General features: G+C 36.5%; 2 protein-coding genes and 1 long non-coding RNA gene across 20 annotated transcripts in view; 2 read left to right on the forward strand and 1 right to left on the reverse strand.

Moving 5' to 3' along the window:
- The first annotated feature begins 11 nt into the window (after positions 1–11).
- LOC100535728 (ubiquitin carboxyl-terminal hydrolase 46) lies at positions 12–6,998 on the forward strand. 9 transcript variants are annotated; one of them, XM_073907973.1, is made up of 16 exons: positions 12–524; positions 1,321–1,693; positions 1,826–1,924; positions 2,161–2,313; positions 2,566–2,620; positions 2,805–2,906; positions 3,434–3,559; positions 4,024–4,150; positions 4,256–4,392; positions 4,488–4,587; positions 4,666–4,745; positions 4,836–4,936; positions 5,386–5,501; positions 6,096–6,174; positions 6,277–6,415; positions 6,651–6,998. In XM_073907973.1, exons 2-16 carry the CDS (start codon positions 1,324–1,326, stop codon positions 6,652–6,654), a joined length of 1,788 nt encoding a protein of 595 aa, XP_073764074.1. In that variant the 5' UTR covers positions 12–524; positions 1,321–1,323; the 3' UTR covers positions 6,655–6,998. The 9 variants fall into 9 exon arrangements, 6 of the variants coding, with proteins under 6 accessions (XP_073764074.1, XP_073764075.1, XP_073764076.1 ...); XM_073907974.1 differs by having other exon boundaries at positions 325–524; positions 6,099–6,174; positions 6,651–6,996; XM_073907975.1 differs by having other exon boundaries at positions 325–524; positions 2,164–2,313; positions 6,651–6,996.
- A 1,503-nt stretch (positions 6,999–8,501) lies between these two features.
- Positions 8,502–21,554, forward strand: part of LOC141375273 (uncharacterized) — a 256,688-nt gene continuing 243,635 nt past the window's right edge. For both annotated transcript variants that reach the window (XR_012383043.1, XR_012383044.1), the window contains exons 1-2: positions 8,502–8,557; positions 17,797–17,940. This is a non-coding gene — a long non-coding RNA (uncharacterized lncRNA). The remainder of the gene's footprint in view (positions 8,558–17,796; positions 17,941–21,554) is intronic.
- LOC565813 (novel protein containing immunoglobulin domains) overlaps positions 13,471–21,554 on the reverse strand; it is a 39,675-nt gene continuing 31,591 nt past the window's right edge. For 5 of the 9 annotated variants that reach the window (XM_073907949.1, XM_073907947.1, XM_073907954.1 and 2 more), the window contains 9 exons: positions 17,968–18,213; positions 17,775–17,879; positions 17,591–17,677; positions 16,054–16,116; positions 15,878–15,940; positions 15,721–15,798; positions 15,484–15,537; positions 15,119–15,178; positions 13,471–13,911 (listed from right to left, as the gene is read on the reverse strand). In XM_073907949.1, coding sequence (XP_073764050.1) covers positions 13,904–13,911; positions 15,119–15,178; positions 15,484–15,537; positions 15,721–15,798; positions 15,878–15,940; positions 16,054–16,116; positions 17,591–17,677; positions 17,775–17,879; positions 17,968–18,213 — 764 coding nt within the window. In that variant the 3' untranslated portion in view covers positions 13,471–13,903. The remainder of the gene's footprint in view (positions 13,912–15,118; positions 15,179–15,483; positions 15,538–15,720; positions 15,799–15,877; positions 15,941–16,053; positions 16,117–17,590; positions 17,678–17,774; positions 17,880–17,967; positions 18,214–21,554) is intronic. The other 4 variants (XM_073907950.1, XM_073907948.1, XM_073907953.1 and 1 more) reach the window with 1 other exon arrangement.

A 21,554-nucleotide genomic window follows, 5' to 3' on the forward strand; every position in this document is an offset into this window, starting at 1 on the left:
TATTATTAACTATAGCAAACTGATAATCTCTACTGTAGTACACTAGTTATTGTGAACTATGGTGTATAATATACCCTTTTTTGCTAATAAAACTGTAGTATTAGTTAATTTATTAGATGTTTATTTAGCCTAAACTATATTTAGCATATGTAGAATTACCACAACAGATTAATTCAAGTGTTTTATTATAGTATGCTTCAGAAACACTTTAGATTTACTATAAATTACTGTAGTGTTTTTATTGTTTGTGCATGAGCTTCTTGGGAACACAGTGTTTGTACAACAGTGACCAGAAAAGCCATGCTTGTTTGTTTCAATGGGCCAAAGCTATAGGAATTTTGCCAGTTATAAAACACTGGCCAAAAGTGTAGCTCTTGTAACTCCAGTGTTTAAGTTCATATTTCATAGTCAACGAGAAGGCGAGCCGCGGTGACGTCACGCATTCTGGATTCGAACGCGTTCTAAAATTCCAAAAGACGCGCGCTGCAGGTGAAGCGCCTCAGAACTCTTCAACGCCTGCTAAGGTAAGCTGAATGCACTCTGACTTGGTCAAGTTTTACAACAAAAAACATAAAATGTTTGATTTCCCCGAAGAAAATAAAATATTGGTCACACTGTTTAGATTAAATAATCACCTTTATCGTCTGAATAAATAATTACATTCGAGAAAAATCACTAAATACTTGTTTTCAAATACTATCAAATCACACAACACGAGTTTAAATGTCGATATTTAATACTGTGTTGTATATTAATATTATATGACTGTTGTAGATAATACTATTGATAATTCTACTGCTTAAAGTGTCCTTATTTGTATACGTTTTTCATGATATATGTAATAAAATTGAGAAATATTTGTACATGCCAAGAAAACAAATGTATTTTAAGCTTCTTAAGGAGTGGAACTGAGATCACATTTGAAGAGTACTGCAAAAATGCTTTTCTTACTTAGATATATATATATATATTGTTAGTCCAAATATCTAAAGTTTAAATTCAAGAAGCATTTTTAGACAATCAAAAAATGTGGTCTTGTTTTAAGAAGTAATATGCCAAAATTAAGTGAGCTTTCACATAAAGCAGTCAAAATAATCTGCCAGTGAGCTACACAAAATAATCTGTCAAAAGAAAAACTATCATTTAGCTCACCTCATTCAGATTATTTTAATTGCTTTCAAAATAATGACTCATTTACAGCCAAACAATCCCCACTTATGGTCGAGATGACTACTAAAGAAGACACATTTGAAACTCAACCATGACTGAATCATAATTATGAATGCAAAAGTCTAATGTGAGTTGTGTTTTTGTCTCTAGTAAATGGATCGTGACATTCAGCAAGCAGAGAAAATGGCTTTGAAGAGCAAAGGGGAGATCAAGAAAAGGATGAGGGTGATGTTTCCGTCTTCTTCGGTAGATCTGGAGGATTCGTCCTTTTCAGGTCCTGGAGATAATGGCGAACTCCCCTCTCCGTCCTCCCGAAAGCGCAGATTTCCATCTATGCGCCGTGTTTTTGGCAAAATCCTATCGATTTTGATGCCGTGTGTGTGTGTGTCGTCTGAGGAGGAGGATCCCTCCTTCGTCAGCGACAGGAAAACTGATGCTTCGTTCTCAGCTGCAGTCCACAGATCATCCGAAGGTCATCCAGAGAATGATCTGCCTGCAGGCCAGCAGAAAGAAGCAGTTGAAGGTGTGAGAATATTAATAATTCACTGCTTTACTGGAACATCTTATTCAGCTCAGCTTCTGTCTTTAAAGTCTAAAAAGTTCAACACATGTATGTCCTTAATAGAAACTAAATGACTCTGTCTGTTATCCACAGCTGTAACGTTATCCACAGCTGTACTTGAAGACCCCCCCACCATATCTGACATCAACGAATGTTCAGAATCACAACAGACGCCGACTAACCTTGATGCAGGTAAAGACAAATCACAGACCAAATCAGACCAATCACAACACTGAATACTGCATGATTTAGAGCGCTTCAGTGTGCTGATGTGAATGACCCATGAACATTTCCTAGATAGATAAATGGATGGATGGATGGATAGATCAATTAGCATGTTGTTAAAATGATTCTAGGATGAACCAGCATTGCTAACATGTCTCTAGCATGAATTAGCTATTTATATGTACTGCTCATTTTCTTTCCAGAAGAAGCTGAGGAGATGAAGCCCTCTTCTCCTGCATCTGAACACCAAACCGCTGATCGAGAGCCTGAGGGGGGGAAAACACCTGAAGACCTCTCTTTACCTGAAATCAGCGAATGTTCAGAGTTACAAGAGATGCCGACTGAACTTTATACAGGCAAGACAAAACATGAAGAACAGCTGATGTGACGATCCACATATGTGTGTGTGCGCTCTAATCTAACCACAGAAATCTGTCACACTGGTTCATTATTACATCTGTTGAAGGATCTCAGTCTGTGTCATGAACCATTTCAACTGAGCTGATCTGCAGCAGTGTTTATAAGAGCGGCTGGTGTTCTTTAAGAAGTGCAGGATACTGTGTGTGATTTAATGACTAAACTCCATCATTTATCTTTCTGTTTTACAGATATCTCATGCATTTATGATCTGATTCGACCTCAAACATCCTGTCAACAACCTGGGTAATGTATTATATTATACTGTATTGTGTTATATTGTGTTGTGTTATATTATATTATAGTATATTATGTTTGTTGTATTGTATTATAGTATATTAAAGTATATTATAATATAGTGTTCTATAGTACAGTACAGTACAGTGTAGTATAGTGTATTAGTTAACTTGTTTGTATGATGTTTCTTTAGGCTTCCAGACGTCGAGGCCATGTTCAGAGAGTATTGGGTTTCAGACCTGACGACTGAACTGAAGATTGAAGCTGATGAGCCTGAAGAACACTCTCCTCTGGGGTAAAGACACTGTTCACTCATTTTATAGTGATAGACTCTGGAAAAGACACGATATGCGAACGACCCCTAGAAGGCCTCCATCATTTGCGAGCTCCAGTTGATCTTCTTGCACAGCCATGCTGGATTCAGCTGATTTGTTGATAAATGGGTTGCAGAGCTGTTTCTTGGCAGTTTGTGGGTCCTTCACTGAACCTTTTCCTCTTTGCAAAGAAACTTGTTAAAGACGTCTGTTTCTTACTGCTTTAGCTGCTTGTGGGGTAAATTAAAGTGCTCAAGTGGCCGAGATATAACCGAGAGAATAAGGTCATTTTTCAAAATAAAAGTTCCTTCAGACTCAGATAATAAATAAAATGGAAATAATTAATGATTTCTAGTGCAGCCCATTACCAATTGATGAACAGACTGGAACTGATACGGGTCCGCGGCCTGGTGCTTGAGGATCACTGATTTAGCAGATGCTTTAGTTTAAAGCCTTTAGACGGTTTTTAGTCGTCATCTAACCAAAACTGTTCATTTGTTTTCCTCAGCCTTCCTAATTTAGGCAACACGTGCTACATGAACTCAGTCCTGCAGTGCCTCCTGAGTATTCCCCCCTTCCAGCACGATGTGCTTCTCAGCCAGGAGGTGTGGAGAGATGAAGACATGCTGCTCAGGTACAGAGAATAAAACATGTTCTGGTTTCAATGAGTTTGGTGGAAAAACAAAACCAAAAATACCAAACAAACATGTGTTCAGCGCCAGCTCCTAATGCGCTGTACAAATCTGAGCTTTTGATTGATTCATTTAATGTCTTGTACATCCACAGAGTCGGATCTGTTGTGTTTTATTAACATCTCCAATCTCACATTTTGTATTGACTTATTAACTACACCTAATCCACACCTATAAAAACAATAACTATGGTACAGCTCACAGAAATGGACGCTTTGTATGTGAGCATGTTCAGTAGCTGAGCTGCATCCCTTCTAGCCCTAAACCAATCTACCCGGGGTGGAAGCCCCTTCCATTCTGAGGTTCTCCAAACTACCTGATACATTCTTGACTTTGTCCATCCCACAGTAATTCCTGTTATATTGTAGAGCAGCTCAGACTAACCCGGTCATCTGTTTCTCTCCAGTGTGTTTTCAGACCTGTTCATAAGCCGGCTGGACAACAGCAGCACCAACCTGAAGAAAAGGCTCTTGAGGAAAGTGAAATGCTACATTGAAAATGCCAGTAAAGTCTTCACGGGAGACTTTCAGCAGGTGAGCGCACCTTAAACCAGACTCTTCAACTAGTCTGTCATGTTAATGCTGGTACACACCTGCTTTTGCTAGACCAGCTCTAAACCTGTGTGTGTTTCTCCTCAGGATGCTCACGAGTTCCTCATGCTGTCCCTGTCCTGCCTGAAAGAGGAAGGCCAGATGCTGAAGATGTCTTCTCCCACATACACTTGCCCCGTAGCCAATATGGAGTTCAAGCTTGAAACGGAGCGCACCTGTGTCAGGTAATGACACCACACTTCCCCTTGTGCATGCCGATTTAGCATTTTATACATGCTTCAGCATTTCAGTGATGAACTTCTTTTCAATGTGGTTTCAGTTGTGGTCTCCAGAAGACATTTACTGAGGACGCAAACTACATCTCGCTGGTCCTCGGCCAGAATGCAAGCGTGTCAGACAGCCTGCAGCAGTACATGAGCGTGAGCGTCAGCGCTAATCTCAGTATACTGCATGAGCAACAACATGTCATTTCTGATGGGTTTCTTTCTTTCCTTCAGGCGTCTTCAGTTGATTGCATGTGCTGCAACTGTAACGGCACGAAGGCCTCTGTGACCCAGAGGTTTTACAGTTTCCCAAGGTACGACACATTATTGATCAGCTACTAATCTAACTCAATCACTAAACTCGAGCTGCTCTCTGATTTCTGATCTTCTGAATCCCTCTACAGAGTTCTGGTTTTGCTGGTGTCGCGCTTTGATATGCTGTCTGATTGTAAGCTGAGGAATCGACTGAAGATTACAGAAGAGTTGACGCTGTCCTCTGTTAAAGGTACGCCTGCTGTTTATTAAACATTTGAATGGGCACAATGGTTTATTTGATGACAGAAAGCGCTCAGCGGTTTATAGTTGACTGCTCGCTGTTGTATTGTATTGTGATGTGAATGTAAACAACTGCTCCAGCTTTCTGTCAGTTACTCTATTAGCATTTAATATCAATATCTTTTCATTTAATGTCATATTTTAATGAAGCTTCTAAGTTTAGGTTTGTGACTATTTTGCTAATCATTTACAAGTGTATTTGCTGCTATTACGATCTTATATTAAAGGATTTCCTGGGAAAGGGAGACAGAAAAGTTTTCCCCAACTGCTGCAAGTATTACTCCAATACTTGTTGGTTGTGGTCTTCGAATTTGGGAATTATTTGGGAATTCTGTGACCAATCTGAAGGACAATCTCAGGAAGAAAATGTACCTTTTGTGTTTGCCTTGTGTTCATCAGGAGAGATCAGAGAGCAGCCAATGTCTGATAATAAGAGACCAGCGAGCTGCCAGTCATTTCTCAAGAGAATCCTGAAGACAAACACCAAAGTTGCACCCCAGATACCCAACGACAAGGCAGAGAGCAAGCAAATCATGACTGACTGACTGCCTGACTGACTGACTGACTTACTTATTTGATTGATTGATTGATTGATGGATGGATGGATGGATAGATGGGTGGATGGATAGACAGACAGAGAGAAGGATGGATGGATGGGTAGATAAGATAAAGTACAAAGATAAAGACATGAATAAATGATAGATAGATAGATAGATAGATAGATAGATAGATAGATAGATAGATAGATAGATAGATAGATAGATAGATAGATAGATAGATAGATAGATAGATAGATAGATAGATAGATAGATAGATAGATCTATGGATGGATGGATGGATGGATGGATGGATGGATGGATGGATGGGTGGACAGGCAGACAGACAGACAGACACAGACAGATAGAGAGAAGGATGGATGGATGGATGGGTAGATAGATAGATAGACAGACAGACAGACAGACAGACAGACAGATAGAGATAGATAGATAGATAGATAGATAGATAGATAGATAGATAGATAGATAGATAGATAGATAGCACTTTTCTGTAACACTGTTGACCGTTATCTTATACTTGTTTCCCCCATCTTCTACATGTTTCCTAAACAGCAGGAAGAACCGGCCGACACCAGGGTGGAGTATAGACTCACTGGAGCAGTGTCACATTTAGGAAGCAAACTGTTTTCTGGTAGGAATTGACCACACATGTTGAATTGTCTCATTTGTTCTGTGATTGAGCAGTTGAGGGTCCACCCGGCCACAGAGTTATAGTCCAGTTTCTGTGTTACAGGACACTACATAAGTCACATTCGGGATCCAAGTGACGATGGATGGCTGCGTTGCAGTGACTTTTCCGTCAGGAAAACCAGCTGGACAGAAGCGTCCGAAGAAATAAAGAGGAACTGCTACATGCTGTTCTACATCAAGCGGTGATTAAACGCTCTGTGTTTTTAACATTCAGAATGGGCTCTGTGCACAGCTAGAGTTTTAATGTTGTATATCTAACAGGCAGTGAAGATCACAGATTTTTAAAGAAATCAGATCTCCCTTGGCGCTGCCTGGCTGAAAATTAAAAGTCTGTGTGCATACAGCCCATTTCATTCTCACTTGGTTCCGTCTCTTGCTGTGGGATAAAAACACTGAAATCCTCTGTTGTTTCTGTAGATGAGCAGCAGTTTTTAGTCCTCAGTCCTGAAGAGGTGGAGAACAGCAGACTGAGCTTCAGAAGATCAAGAGTCAGAAGATTCTGCCAGATACTTGCATCAAAACCCCCCTGAGACCTTCAGAACACACATGAAGATATTTTGGATTAAATCAGAGAGCTCCTGACCCGCATATAAAGGAAACATTCATGTTACTCCACTCTTGCTGTATATGGAGGGTCAGGGGACAGATGAATGAAAGGCTGAACAGTTTGGAACTATATGAGTGCAAGTAAATGATGACAGATTTGATGTGAACTGTAACTTGAGCACTGCAATCAATAAAAAATATTTGTCCAATCCTCGCAAACTCTGTCAATTATTTACAGAGCTCTGAACGCTCTCCTTCCAGTGCATCAGTATATAAGTGTGTCTGAAGTATTAGGAATTAGGAATTACTCACTTTCTAAACCCCTGAGGCCTTCATTTATCTTCAGAACACACTCGGTCACTTCAGAATCAGTGCAGTTACTTGCGTTATGGTGGGAAAAAAGCTTTCAGAGTAATAACATTGTGAAGGAAGTTACTTTTTGACATGCATTACAAACCGCAGTCCTGGAGGGCCAGTGTCCTGCATAGTTTAGCTCCAACTTGCTTCAACACACCTGCCTGGAAATTTTTGTATACCTAGAAAGAGCTTGATTAGCTTCAGATGTGTTTGAAAGAAATGGAGAATACATGTCAAGGACTATCCAACAGCTTTTTATTTGTATGAACCATCAATGCACACCTACAAATTAAAGTCCAAAAGTTAGATTTGTAATCCTACAATTGGACCTGGTTTTGATTAGGAAATCTGCATCAATGGATCATATTAGAGACTGTTAGACAAGAGAACTGATCTGCAGGAGGAAAAGCACATTGATGGCTGGTCTGGAATCAGTGGTTGGATTTGAAAGCCTGTTTGTGGATTTCATTGTGGATTATCGATGGCAGAATCAAGGTATGAGATGTGATTTTTATAAGCTGAAAACTAGCATAACGCTGACTTGACAGATTTGTACATGATGTGAACAAGCAGTGAGCATTTTACGACCCAAAATGGACCGTTATCTTGTACTTGTTTCTCACAATTGAAAATATGGATTTAATATATTTTCATTTTGTCAAGCCTCCTGTTGACAGGTGCTGAGAATTAGCAAGTCTGCTAAAACACTTAAACAAATGCATTTGGCTATCCAGTGTAACTGATGACCATAATAAATAAATAAGTAAATAAATAAAAAATTATATATTTGTAGGTATAGCCAGCAATATTTTAAATTAGACTAAAATTTTAAACATGCATTTTGCTGCATGTCCCTATAATGATGCATTTATCATGTTGGAATGGGGAATACAAACTCTACAAAGAATTACTATAAACATGACATGTCCCTGAATATATATGTGTGTTTGAAAATAAACTACAAGGTTACACACACACTTTAAATATTAAACCCTGCAACATATTATACGATTATAAATTTTGCAAACATTTGAGACGTCACCCACAATAGAGATATCGCTATTATTAACCGTATAAAAGGATTTACAAATGGATTATGCCGGCCAAATGCGAGAAATAAGCCATTTACAGTCAGCATTACGCGTGACGTCACTCTATTGAAACAGCAACGCCCCTTCATTGTTGTAATTATTTAATTATTTTACATTTAAACCCCAAGTTTAAATACCGCAAGGTGTATTAAATGTATGCAATATATTTGCACAATAGAACATAATATATAAACGTAGCTATATTATTTACTTGAAAAGCCCGCGAAATGACTGGCCGAGGATATAAAAGCTGGGGTCAAGGGTCAGCGCGAGCGCGCGCGTGGAAGACGTTTTCCCGACTGGATCTCGGCGTGAGGGGATTGCGCTGAGGTAAAGTTTCCATTTCAGGTCTGACAGAGATAACAGTGAGGGAAAAGTTTCTCAAAGCAATTTAACCACTGAAAGTTGCTTCGTTTTTCAATGAATCCACCATAATGTTTGCAGAAGTCATGGCTTTTAGTCTATTTGCGACCGTCCACTCGTCAACACCGGTAAAAGCCGTTAAATACCGTTAAAGGTCAGATGACTCGGATTGATACGCCCTATGCCATGATAATATTAGCGAGAGGAAAATAATATTTTTATTAATTATTATTTTAAAAATATGTAAACCTAGAAATATTACTTTGTTGAAAAGACTGGGCGAGATATCAGCTGCGGTCAGCGTGGACATTGAAGAGTGAAGTGTTTTTCTGACTGGATCTCCACATGAGAGGATTGCGCAGAGGTAAAGTTTCCATTTCAGTTCGACAGATAACATTGAGGGAAAATTTGTCTCAAAGCAATTTAACCACTGAAAGTTGCCTCGTTTTTCAGTAAATGTACTATAATGTTTGTAGACGTAATGGCTTGTGGTCTTTTTGCTACCACAAACACTGTTAAAAGCCGTTGGAAGTCTGATGTGATTTCCTCGAATAGAGCAAATGAGCTCGGATTAAATTAGATTTTATTAATTGTTATTCATTGTAAGTAAGTTAATGCGATAGTTTGCAAAGTATACATGCTTATTTTGCATTTTAAATGCCCAGAAACAAACTTTGGTAAAGCCAAAATGGCTAAATGAACTAAACAGGTTGAGCAAAAAACGGAATTTAATTTTTGAAAAGGTGTTTGAGGCTTATATATCATTAAAACAAGGCTTAATAAATAAGTAAATGCCTTTACAAATATCTGGACTAAATATATTTGAAGGAATATGGCGTCATAGAAGTTAATGTAAACTGTTTTTACTTTTTATGAAATGTTTTTTAAAAAGGTTGATTTTATTGGTAATATATTATAATGTATAATTTAACGCTTGTTAAAGACTGCTGAAAAAAGTTGTATTTTGTTGGTTTATGTCTATCAAAAAGCTTATTCAATTAGTTTTTCTATTAGCTTTTTATTTTTGAAAAAAAAAAAAAAAAACAATTGCACACGATAATGGTAAAATCTTAAAAGAAATTATTTATTTTCAGGGATGCAATTAAAACTTACGAAAATCATGTTCATAATTTGAAAATAAATATTTTTTAATATGTAAAATAATAAAATTTATTTATTATTTTATTCATTCATTCATTATCTTTTTGGCTTAGTCCCTTTATTAATTCAGGGTCGCCACAGATGAATAAACTGCCAACTTGTCCTGCATATGTTTAACACCATACATTCCCATCGCACATATACACTACGAACAAATTGGCTTACCCAATTTAGCTCTACTGCATGTCTTGGGAAAAAGTACACAGAAAAAAACCTGTGACATGCACTAACCTGCCCCTAAAGTAGTTATTTATTTTCATTAAAATAACTTTGCCTACATTAACAAGTCATGCAAACAATATCATATTTGTCATGTTCATCACAGAGCTCGAAGCTAACCTGTTTGCCTGGTACCACTGGTGCTCCTAACTGAAACATTTTAGCCGCACCAGCCAAAATTATGTCACATCCACCAAAAATGATGAGCGCTGTTACCACATCTTTTATATTTACAGATTTATTGCATTTGAAATTAACATTAATCACAACTAACAAAAAAATTGCAATCGCTCACCGGCCTTGCACACACGGCTTGACGTGAATGAGGTGAACTGAGTTAACGATAACTGTGATGTGCAATAGCATGCATTCACAGAGATAAACTAATATTGCAGCTCATGAAAAGACCGGTATTGCTATTAAGATGACCTGTGCAAACAGTAAGTTATATGACAATATCAGACACCACCTGTGAGAACAGCACAGTTATTATTGTTAATTCAGTTCATCTCGATTATGTCAAGCAGTGTGTGCAGGGTCGGTGAGCACATGCAGATTTTGCTTGTTTGTTAGTTTCTGTTAAACATGTTAGTATAAAACTTGTAGGAATGATGCTAATTTTTTTGGCTGGAGCTCCTAAACTTTTGAAGTTAGGACCACCAGTTCTACCAAGCAAAAAGGTATGCATGCATGTGTGTGTATTAGAGCTGCACAATTCTGGCTAAAATGAGAATCACGTTTTTTTTAGCTTAAAATAAAGATCACGATTTTCTCTCGATTCTGTAGATATAAAATAAAGGTATGGTTAAAAACAAACATGGCACAACATCGATGATATTATTATGTATAGGTCTACTGGTTTCTACAAGCAATTCTATTCTACTTATAATAATTCTGATGTTGAGTTATTATGTTTGAAATATATGCTTGCAATCTGTCATTGACAACATTATTAGACCATTTAATTCACTGGTAAAATCAGACATTTGTCATTCTCTAAAATGCGATATGATCATTTAAATGAAGTGCACACTTTCGGTTTCATTTTAACTGCTAAGTTAACTTCTTCGCGCGCGGCTCCCAAACTATCACTCTGTGCCACAAATTGAATATTATTTACAACTTTATTACCTGTAACTCACAACATTTGCAGGTTCTGTTCACTACAGTAGATGCACGCGCGTCTATCATTAGGTAGAGCGCACGCCCGCCCTTTCTGTGATAAGTTCACCGTCAGCAGCTCACGTCACGTGTGATTTCCCGATCGACAAAACATCATTATATGAAGACAGAAATGACATTTTTATGTGAATTATACCTTATAAATACTCATTCAACATCATTTGGAGGTGTCCATGTCACTGAGCAACATTTGTGAAACAATGAAAAGACTCATGCAGCCGCCTTTTCGTCTCTCCTGACTTTGAAAATATGATTGACAGAATCGTAGAAATGCTATATTGGACGTCTATGGGTCGAATCGAGATCGCCATCTTTTTACGATTAATTGTGCAGCTCTAGTGTGTCTGTGTGTATATGTTTATATATATATATATATATATATATATATATATATATATATATATATATATATATATATATATATATATATATATATATATATATATATATATTAAGAGTGCCACGATCCTCCAAATCCTCGATTCGATTACAAACGGTTCGTTCCGATTTTTGATTATGAATAATTAATTAGTTAATAACGAATCAATTATTTGTAGCCTACCGTTTAAACTACCTGACATGCATGGTCTTTGTTTTACCCATAAACAAATCATGCAGTAAATTAATAAAGGCAAGTTACACACATAGTTACCACCTGTCAATCACTTTTTCAGCGGGACTCCTGAATAGGCAGAGATCTGTGTCGTTATTATGGCGTCGGTAAAAAAAGACGCACAGCCAACAGTATCTGAGGTGTTCGCTAAAATGACTAAGTACAAGTGAGTGAAAGATTGAAGTAGTCTACTGACCCTCTGACTGCCTGGACCGAGTGCATGACTGTGTGTGCGTCTGTGTCTTTATGTGAATGAGTGTGTGTGGTCACGTGCGTTTTCAGCGGTAGAGAGGAAGGAGGGCTGCTCAGAAATGCTACATGCCACTGTGGATGTGGATCGTTGTCGTTCTATAATGCCATTTAAAAACAAAGACCTATAAGTGTAAACAGGGCCTGAGTGTGTACTTTTCGCGAGCGGATTAGCAACGGAGGCGGGGTGGAGGATCGCGAAGCCGGTGTTGTCTATCGGACGAAACCTAATACGTACATAGCAGAGCTTGCAAACTGTGTTTTTTTTTTTTTGTCAACAACACAAACGTTGTCAACATAACTCACTGGAAATCCAAAATGCTTACACACCCTGACTTTATTGAAAGAGGAGAGGGTTTAAGCTCTGTCGACAGGTCTCCTGCATCTGCATTTGATAAGTTTTGTTTTTTATAGGGAACCCACAGTTATGCATGAAAATTAATGTTTACAGTGTCAGTATAAGTACTCTAGTCTATATACTGTATTGTTGAATATTATCTGATAATGGCAAATGTCTGATTTTACCAGTGAATAAATTTGTCTAATATGACAGATAGCAAGCATATATCTCAAACATAATAATTTAATTATTATCGATGTTGTGCCATATGTTTGTTTTTACCATACCTTTATTTTACATCTACAGAATCATGAGAAAATTGTGATCTTTATTTAATGCAAAAAATTTCCGATTCTCATTTTAGCCAGAATTGTGCAGCTCTACTATCTAGTGTGCATCTTTTCAGCAATAAGTACCCATATTTCAGCAATGTGATCTTATTCCTGTGATTCTATTTGGGCTATTTTTGGTCCATCTTGGGTTAAATTTAGACCACATCACAAAGACTAAATTAAGCTGCACTTATTTTGGGCTAAAAGCAACCTTTAAAGGCCAATCAGATTTAGCCCACGTAACAGCAACGTGTATAAATGTCTGGTTCTGTCTGGTTTTATTTGATGGTTTGCTCAATCTTTTTAGTTGTTTTAATGATAATACAGACCTTTATGTTGGGCTTTAAATGTAACAAAACTGAAATGTAAAGGCGAGTTTAATGTTATGTAGAGGAAGAATGGCCATCTGTTTTAGCAGAGGAGATTAAATTAAGCCAAAAATGTTGTTTCCTGCTATGATTAAATAAAAAATGGTTCATATTATATTTTATGAATGTAAGTAATTAATTTAGATTTGTTTACTTTTTTGTTTGTTTTATTTACTTTAAATTTAGCTTTAAATTAATTATTAATATTAATAACTATATTATTATTAATACAATTATTGATTTATTTTATTATTTTTAACATTTCTTTAAATGATGAAAGCTTGTTTACTGTGATGTTATAAATTAGGGTAAGGTTTTAAAGAGTTAATGCTCACCATCAGTTTACTCTGTATATTTTCATTTTGATTTGCAGCAAAAGAGAATCAAAGTACACAGAAAAACACCCGAGACATGAACTAATCTGTCCAAAAATATGCTTTATTATAATCATAAAAACAAAGATCAAAAGTATTTAAGTTTTTTTGTGAGTCTAGATTAAAAAGTCATGCAAACAGTATCATAAATGTATCATAACAGTATCATAAATGTTTTATATTTATCAGAGAGAAATCTGAAAAAAAAACAGCGCATCAAAATATATTACTGTGTTAGAAACTACAAACCTTTATTTAAAAATTATATTTAACAACAAAATGCCCAAATACACTATTTAGAATATTGTAAAGCTGAGTTGAGTGCTGCCTGTAGAAAATGATTAAATGTTTGAAAAATGTAAGTATTTGCTAATCTGCGCCTCTGATAATTCGGTGTATTATTGTCATGGGCAGTTTCTGAAGCAAAGCGAGCGCTGGTGTTCATCTCTTCTGGTGTCTGTTTTCATCACTGCACTCAGAAACCTTTAAATGGATCATGCAGATTAATGCAGTTAATGTCAATAACACTGATTATTTACAGTTTTACACTCAGGATTAACCACTGATCCTCACTAATAACTGAACTGACTTTTAGAACCCACATACAAAACTAAATTATTATTATTATGTTTTATTCTTCTTCTTCCTAAAGGATTGAGCATAAGTTGCATCAACTTCAGCATCAGCACCTCAAAAATTGTTATAATAACGAGTGATATAATTAAGACTCATTTTTTTAATAAGTATAAATTGCTTTTATATTTTTATATAACTAATCAGGCTCAGGCTGTGCAGGATCTTTAAAGGGCCATGAAACCCCCCTCTTTCAGTTCAAGTATACCTCAGAAATGTTTAAAAAAAAAGGGGGTGGAGCTCTGCGAACAGAGGGAAGAGTGGGCGTGGCCGGCAGAGCACTCGTACTTTCATATACATATAACCACAAACTATACATTTCGAAAATGAAGCGTGGCCACGACTGGAAAACAGTGTTTTAATGCATCGCTCATCACTTCAGTAGGAAGTGTGAATTAATTTAGCTAAACTGCGACATGCTCATCTTGCAGAAATATTACCAACGATCAATCAAGTAATGTTTCCCCCCTCTGACTCTCTGTTGGTAAAGCGCTGTCAACAAATATTTGTCCTCCATATCCCATAATGCACAGAGCATCGGCCTACGGCAGCTGGATTAGTCCAAAAGGCGCAGTACTTTATGCGGTTGGACCTGATTTAGTACGGATCATATTCTCACCACAAACGAACTGCTCCAGGGTTTGTTTAAAAGCGTACCGAGAGCACCTCTTCAAGCAGGTCTTGGTACGCTTAATTGGTCCGCTTTTGGTGCGCACTCGAGTACGATTGCTGCATTCTCACCTGCCCAAACGAACCGCACCAAGAGGGAAAACGAACTCTAGTGTGATTCAAACGAACTAAATAAGGCAGGTGTGAAAGCACCCTTAAACATTATTTTAAACACGGAAGATTAAATTACTGACAAGCTCAAAATTATCCAGTTTTCCCCACAATTAAAGCTGACTGGTGCTGATGTTGTTCAACACACACAAATCTGTTGAAATCTCAAAAATACTGCTCCAGGGTGTCTCAAACCTTCAATATGTTTATAATGGTGTGTTTAAAACACGAACAGTAATTTATCATCAATAGCAGCAGTTCTTTGTGTTTCTCTCACCTCTGTCTGTGTTTTGCTTCACTTCAGAGTATAAAGTGTCTCCAGACTCGCTGCTCTGCCCTGATAGTGAACAACAGACAGAGAATGAATTAATAAAGAGCATCCAGACAGAATTCACAGCTTCAATTTTTTTTTTACTTTGTATTATGTTCTTTTATTCTAAAATGTATTGAATTCTTCCAAATTCCACAAGCAACCCCCATATAATAGCAATGTTAAATAAGTTTATTATTATTGTTTAGTAAAAAAATGTATAGTTGCTTTTATTTTTTATTGCAGTTTCTGTTGAAATTTTTCACTTTAAAAGTATTTTGACATGATCTGCAGTGAACTGATGACAGCACATCAGAGCATCTGCTATTTACCGCTGCGTTTCTCCTTGGATTTCATTTTAATCAGAACATCAGCAAGTCCAAAACCTGAAATAGAAAAACAAGAGCTTGATTATTAATCATTAAATCCCACACAGATGCTGTTTTGCAGAATAAAGTGTGATTTGTGTCTGTCAGTGCTGTTAGTGATTATAAAGTGTTTCTTAATATTAAATTAAATCATAACATCAGTAAACACAAATCATCAAGACTAGATGCAGTGCGTTTTACCTTTGCTCTTGGTTTTCTTTTCATCCTTCATGTTGATCTCTGTATAAATCAAATCACTGGGTCCTGCAGAATTAATATCTGACACAGAAAATCAAGCAGGATATTCAGAACATGATGCAATTATTATACTTCAGAAAAAAACTAAACAGGACATCACCTTTCTTCATGTTTTTCCTGATTTTTGAGTATGTCACATTAGTTGACTCTGGCATGGTGTCTGCTGCAGAAATAACAATGAATTAATTAGTGAATAATGTGTTATTTTAGTTTAATTCCTCATCAGTGTTATTGTTCAAGACTGATGACTCCATGTGTACAGAAGAGGATTTTCACCTTTATCCATGGATTTCTTTTTCTTAACAGTGACCTCTGAATATGTCACATCTGACACTGGCTCTAAAACAAACAACATGAACAAATTGTGTATTAGTAATAATAGATATACAAAGTGAGAGGTCAAAAAGACCAAAGGTCACAGTTAAAACTATATTGGATCAAACTAACATATTGTGTGAACAAAACAATATGTGTTTGCTAATAAAACTGATAGGGCTGCAACAACAAATCAATTAAAAATGTTACTAAAACTTATTACTAAAAGAGTTAACAATGAATTTCACTATCGATTTGTTGCGTTGTGCAACGCGGGGACGTTTGATTATTTAAAAAAAAATCACTTTAGTTGAGCGCGGAGCAGAGTGAACACAGCCTCTCTCACACACTGATACAGAGTTCGGTGCCTCATAGAAAGGGATGAGAAGGAAGGGAGTTCAACAGCAGGTAAATCACTACAGAATCTTGTGTTCGTTTTGAAGTGAGAACTGTAAAGTGCCTGGTGCTGGTGTTTTACTCGTTATCAGGCTTGACAAGCATACAGTTAGAGTTAGCTTGTTAACTCTTACGCCTCTTTCACACTGCAAGCGAAAGCAGAGCGTGAGCAGCACGTGAACAGCAGCTGCACAGATCAATAAATCTCTGTCTATTCTATCTAGTTACCTATCTTACTGTTTATATACAAAAACAACTTCCTCCTATGCTGTTTCTTTAACCTGCAAGTCTTTATTTTACAAATTATATAGGTCATACAGTACTGTACAGTACCTCTCAAGCTCTATGAGCAGTTTTATTAATGTCTGGTGCACTCAGAAGACAATCGCCTGTGATATCAAGTCATTTTGTTTTTGATTGTCAGCATGTTTTAGGCCTAGTTACAATAATATTTATACATATAATATTTAAAATAGCAAAATAAACACAGCGCTGAAACTGTTGTGACACTGCTTTTAACACGCTGCTTCTGGGTGCCATATGAAAGCTCTCATCGGTTAACATGGACGCTGAAAAAACACAAACTGCTCATGTTCTGCTCACGCGTTGCTTGCGCTTGCAGTGTGAAACAGGCTTTAGAGCGGCAGCTGAAAAAAATCAAACTGAGCTTTGCCCTGTTGGCTGGCGCTGAGCCAAAGAAAGATGTGTCATATTATCACAGTTATGCAATGTTTACCCGCCTAATGCTTATTTTATATTTTAGACAAGTGAATGCTCACAAGTACTAGTAAAACAAAACATTGAGTTTTTAAAACACACAAGGAAGTCTAACAATCCATTCTAATAGAATTTGCCGATGTGTTTTATTCATATCAGATACACATAGTGAAGTAACTATAAAGTTCAATCTATTCTTCTCTAAGTTCACCAGCCACTTTCTTGCATGTATTTTGGGAGTAACTTATGAATTTACGTGCTGAATCCTGCGTGTTCTGCTTTTATAAATGAGGCAAACGTGCTGCCACAAGAAGAACATTGAAGAACTAATCGACAGATTAATCAATTGTTCAAATATTCATTAGTTGCAGCCCTAAAATCTGACCTGACTGTAGAGGAACGTTTTCCAGTTGAGATTCTCCAGATCGAGTTGGAACTGGGGTGCTGGTTTGTTGATTGTTGTGGTGCTGATCTACAGTAGAAATTAATATCATTATTAATGAATTTTCACTTGCATATATCTGATTACATGCATTCATATTATTGATCATGTTCTGAACTCCTCACACCTCTTTTCTTGTGTCTCAGCAGCAGAACCAGTAAGATGAGGAGCAGCAGGAAAACAGTCAATCCCACAGAAACACCAACGACCAGAAGAGGAGATGAAGATGAAGCTGAGGAGAGAAGATGACAGACCTGTTCATCAACCACATGCTGTATGATAATATTACAGAGGTAAATAATCTCTCATTATTCCCAGACCTCTGACTGAGATCCAGCTGTGCGGCGACTCTCTGCTCTTTGTTTTACAGTAGTAGAAACCCTCATCAGACTTTGAGACAGTAGGGATGCTCATCTCTCCTGTCGTCTGATTCTGGATCAGTGATCCGTCTTTATAGAAATCAGCTGTGAGGATGGAGGAGATTGTAGATCGATGTAAACAGTGTAGAGTCAGAGTTTCTCCCTCAATCACAGGATCAGCAGAACTCTCCAGAATCACAGCACCACCTACACAACACAACACAACACACATCTGTTTAGTCTCAATATATGACTAAACTGTTCATATCTGCAGTCTCATGTAGTCCAATTGTGGCTATAAACACACGCCTGCATTTGTTACCAATTTAACAAAATGTAAAAATGAACTTGATACTAATCAATCAATCAATCAATTAATTGATCAACTTTCAACAACAGCAGCAACTGTCAACATTGTTTGGCCAATTGTTTTTTCGTGCACCTTTGACTGCAGATTAGAGCAAAAAAGAGGGAAAAAAATCAGTTCCTCTGACTAGAGAGAGCCATCATTACTCCACCACAGTATTTTTTTATTACTCTACATTTAGAGTATGCTTTGTTGATGTTGTACATATGTGTACTATATATATATATATGTGTGTGTGTGTGTGTGTGTGTGTGTGTGTGTGTGTGTGTGTGTGTGAGCAATTCCATGAAAATGTCAACCTTACCATGAAAAAATAAACTTTTGACCAAAATAACAAAACCTATTTCAATTTGCTTATTAAGGTCTATATTTTATTGGAATGATGTGCTCTTGTTGATTTTTAAAGGAAATTGGTTTGTTTATCCATGAAATATGAGGATTGTGCCAATGGTAAATTTCATTATCATCCAACCACTTTTCGTGCTTTCAAAAAAGGGGTTAAAGACTCACCTTTTCCATGCTTTGTTAACAGTAATTATTCTGCAGAAGGATTGGAGTCTGTAGTATAAATAATAACCCTTACTTATTCATAGCATTACTACCTTTTTAATTTATGAGCTACATATTTAAGACATCACGCAGCTTCGGTCACGTGTCACGTCCGTAACGATTTAATGAAAAAGTTTATATTGTGGAATAAATATTATAAAAAATAAAATGAAACTTTGTATACAAAGCCAAAATATGTCCATACTAATTATGATCGCCAACTCATCTCAGGTCTTTGCTCTAAACAACCACAAATTTGCGTTACGGACGTGACCATTTTTGAACTCCTTATTAATATAAGCCAATGACTAGCACATATTTGTTCATTAAGATGCTGCATTACAATTACTGACTTACATTAAATAACATCCATATGTTATATCAAGAACTGAACATTTCACTGAACTATAAACCACTTTAGTAACATCTCAGAAATAAATGTTTTATAAAGAGAACAACATTTTACATATTGCCATAATTGGTGCATAATCTTGGTTTTGGCGATGCAGCACCTTGTGTTGAAGCACTTCTTGTTTCTTTTGTAGATAGGGTAATTGACCGTCAAATAATAGATCAAATAGTTAAGATACAATTTATGCCAAACTAGGAATGCTGATTTCGATTCATTTTGCCAACCAACAACCGCTGGTTAACCGAAAATTAACCGTTAACAGATTAATATCAAAATATTAATTAATTAAAAAAAATTGACGTGCCTATTTTGTCTGACACATTAAATATTGCATTTTGAAATACTGATTTAGGTTATTTTAACATGCGAACAGCATACAGAACGAGCACGCACCTGCAGTGTTTTTTAGCAGCCTAGAAAAACTGAATAAACTAACAAATAAATAAATAAATAAATAAATCCTGTTCTAGATCTTTTTTCACTTAAATGACAAATTAAGATTAAAAACGAAAACATTAACTGAATCATTTAAGAACAGGCATAGGCTGTTTGTCCAATTGTGTTTTTTATTTCCCGTCAATTAAATATTAGGCTACCTCAAATAGATTGCTTTACGGAAAAAAATGCATTCAATTAATGCTCCGCTGTTATAATATTACAAAATCAGTCAACATTTTTAATAGAAGTCATTAGTTTAAAGATTATGTCTTAATTATGATTATGACTTAACCTACTTCCTCTGTCTTACTTGCGGTTCATGTGCGCGCGCTGCCTATAGTGAAAGATTATGACAATTAACCATGAGGCTTTGAACCTATACATTTTTAAAGTATAGGCTAAGCATATAACAGTTTTGTTATTTACATGTGATACTGCATTAATTTGCATACATGTTTTATAAGCTGTAAAATGAAAGCATCAGTTTGGTGTGACGTTATCATAAAATATTTGTATTTGTTTGATTTGTAGATTAGGCTATTTAAAATGTACATAAGAACTATTAATAACTGTTATTTTCCAAATGGAAAAAGGCTGGTTTGTTGATTGTAGTCTGCACTAGGGTTGTAACGGTATGAATTTTTTACGGTATGATAATCGTCTAAAACAATACCACGGTTTGACGGTTTCGCGGTATACGGTATGTTACAAATGTTACAAAATAATAGAACAGTGAAGCAAATTTGACTTTTTCCAAATAATATATTTTTAGTTACTATAAACAACACCACTTACAATGAACAAATAAAAAAATAAGAAAATAATAAATAATGTGTCAAAGTCCAAATAAAGTCCAAATAAATATGGTGCAAATCCTCAGTAAAAAATAGATATAAATATTTACTATACTATAAATAGTTACATAACGAAACTAGATTCAATATGGAACATCCTTAGGTTTTATGTGCCAGCATGGATATGGTTGTCTGTGGATATGGATTTGGATATGGTTGTCTGCAATGCAGGTGCAAACAGGTGCACCTTCATTTACGTCTTTTGAAAACAGCAAGAGCAGCAGTTCGTCTTTGCTGTGTCACTGTTTTGTCATGTTTCTGTGCTGCTGTGCATGCAAAAGTACTTAGTATGAGAATTATTTCATGCAAAACTTTTTTTTTGCGTTTTATTTAGCCGCGCATAAATGTATGCCTTTCTCTCATTCCGTGTTGTTCAAAAAGCTCATTGTTGGTCCACAAACAAAAGTGAAACCTATGCTTATTGGTTGTGATATAGCGAGTTTGAACCAATCTGGGCATGGAGGAGGGACAATGCATCAATGTATCATTTGTCAAATCAGCGTTGTCAAATTTTGATGACGTAACCGCACTGATTCCGGAGCCTCTGAAAGTCCGCGAATGTTATGTGAGACAGCACTGGAAAGCTGAGATTCTCTTCTTTATGCCAATCTTTGAATTGTATGAATCGGATCAGCGGATCAAAAGTTATTAAACATTTAAGAGCAATACTTATTTTAGCCGCGGGCTGTCTCGGTCTTTAAGGTTTAAAACCGTTGATATGCAATTGTTCATGGTATGATAATCGTGCACGTTCAAATCATGGTAAACCGTCATACCGGTATATTGTTACAACCCTAGTCTGCACTAATTCATGAATATGCCTAATTGAGTTTATGACGCGGCTCCAGGCAGCACAGACGACCAGGATCAGCGCTGGTTCGTCAACTCCTGTGTCAAACTTTGGCCAGAATATCCTTCTTTCATTTTG

Source organism: Danio rerio, chromosome 7 (genome assembly GCF_049306965.1).
Source record: "Danio rerio strain Tuebingen ecotype United States chromosome 7, GRCz12tu, whole genome shotgun sequence".
Classification (NCBI taxonomy): domain Eukaryota; kingdom Metazoa; phylum Chordata; class Actinopteri; order Cypriniformes; family Danionidae; genus Danio; species Danio rerio.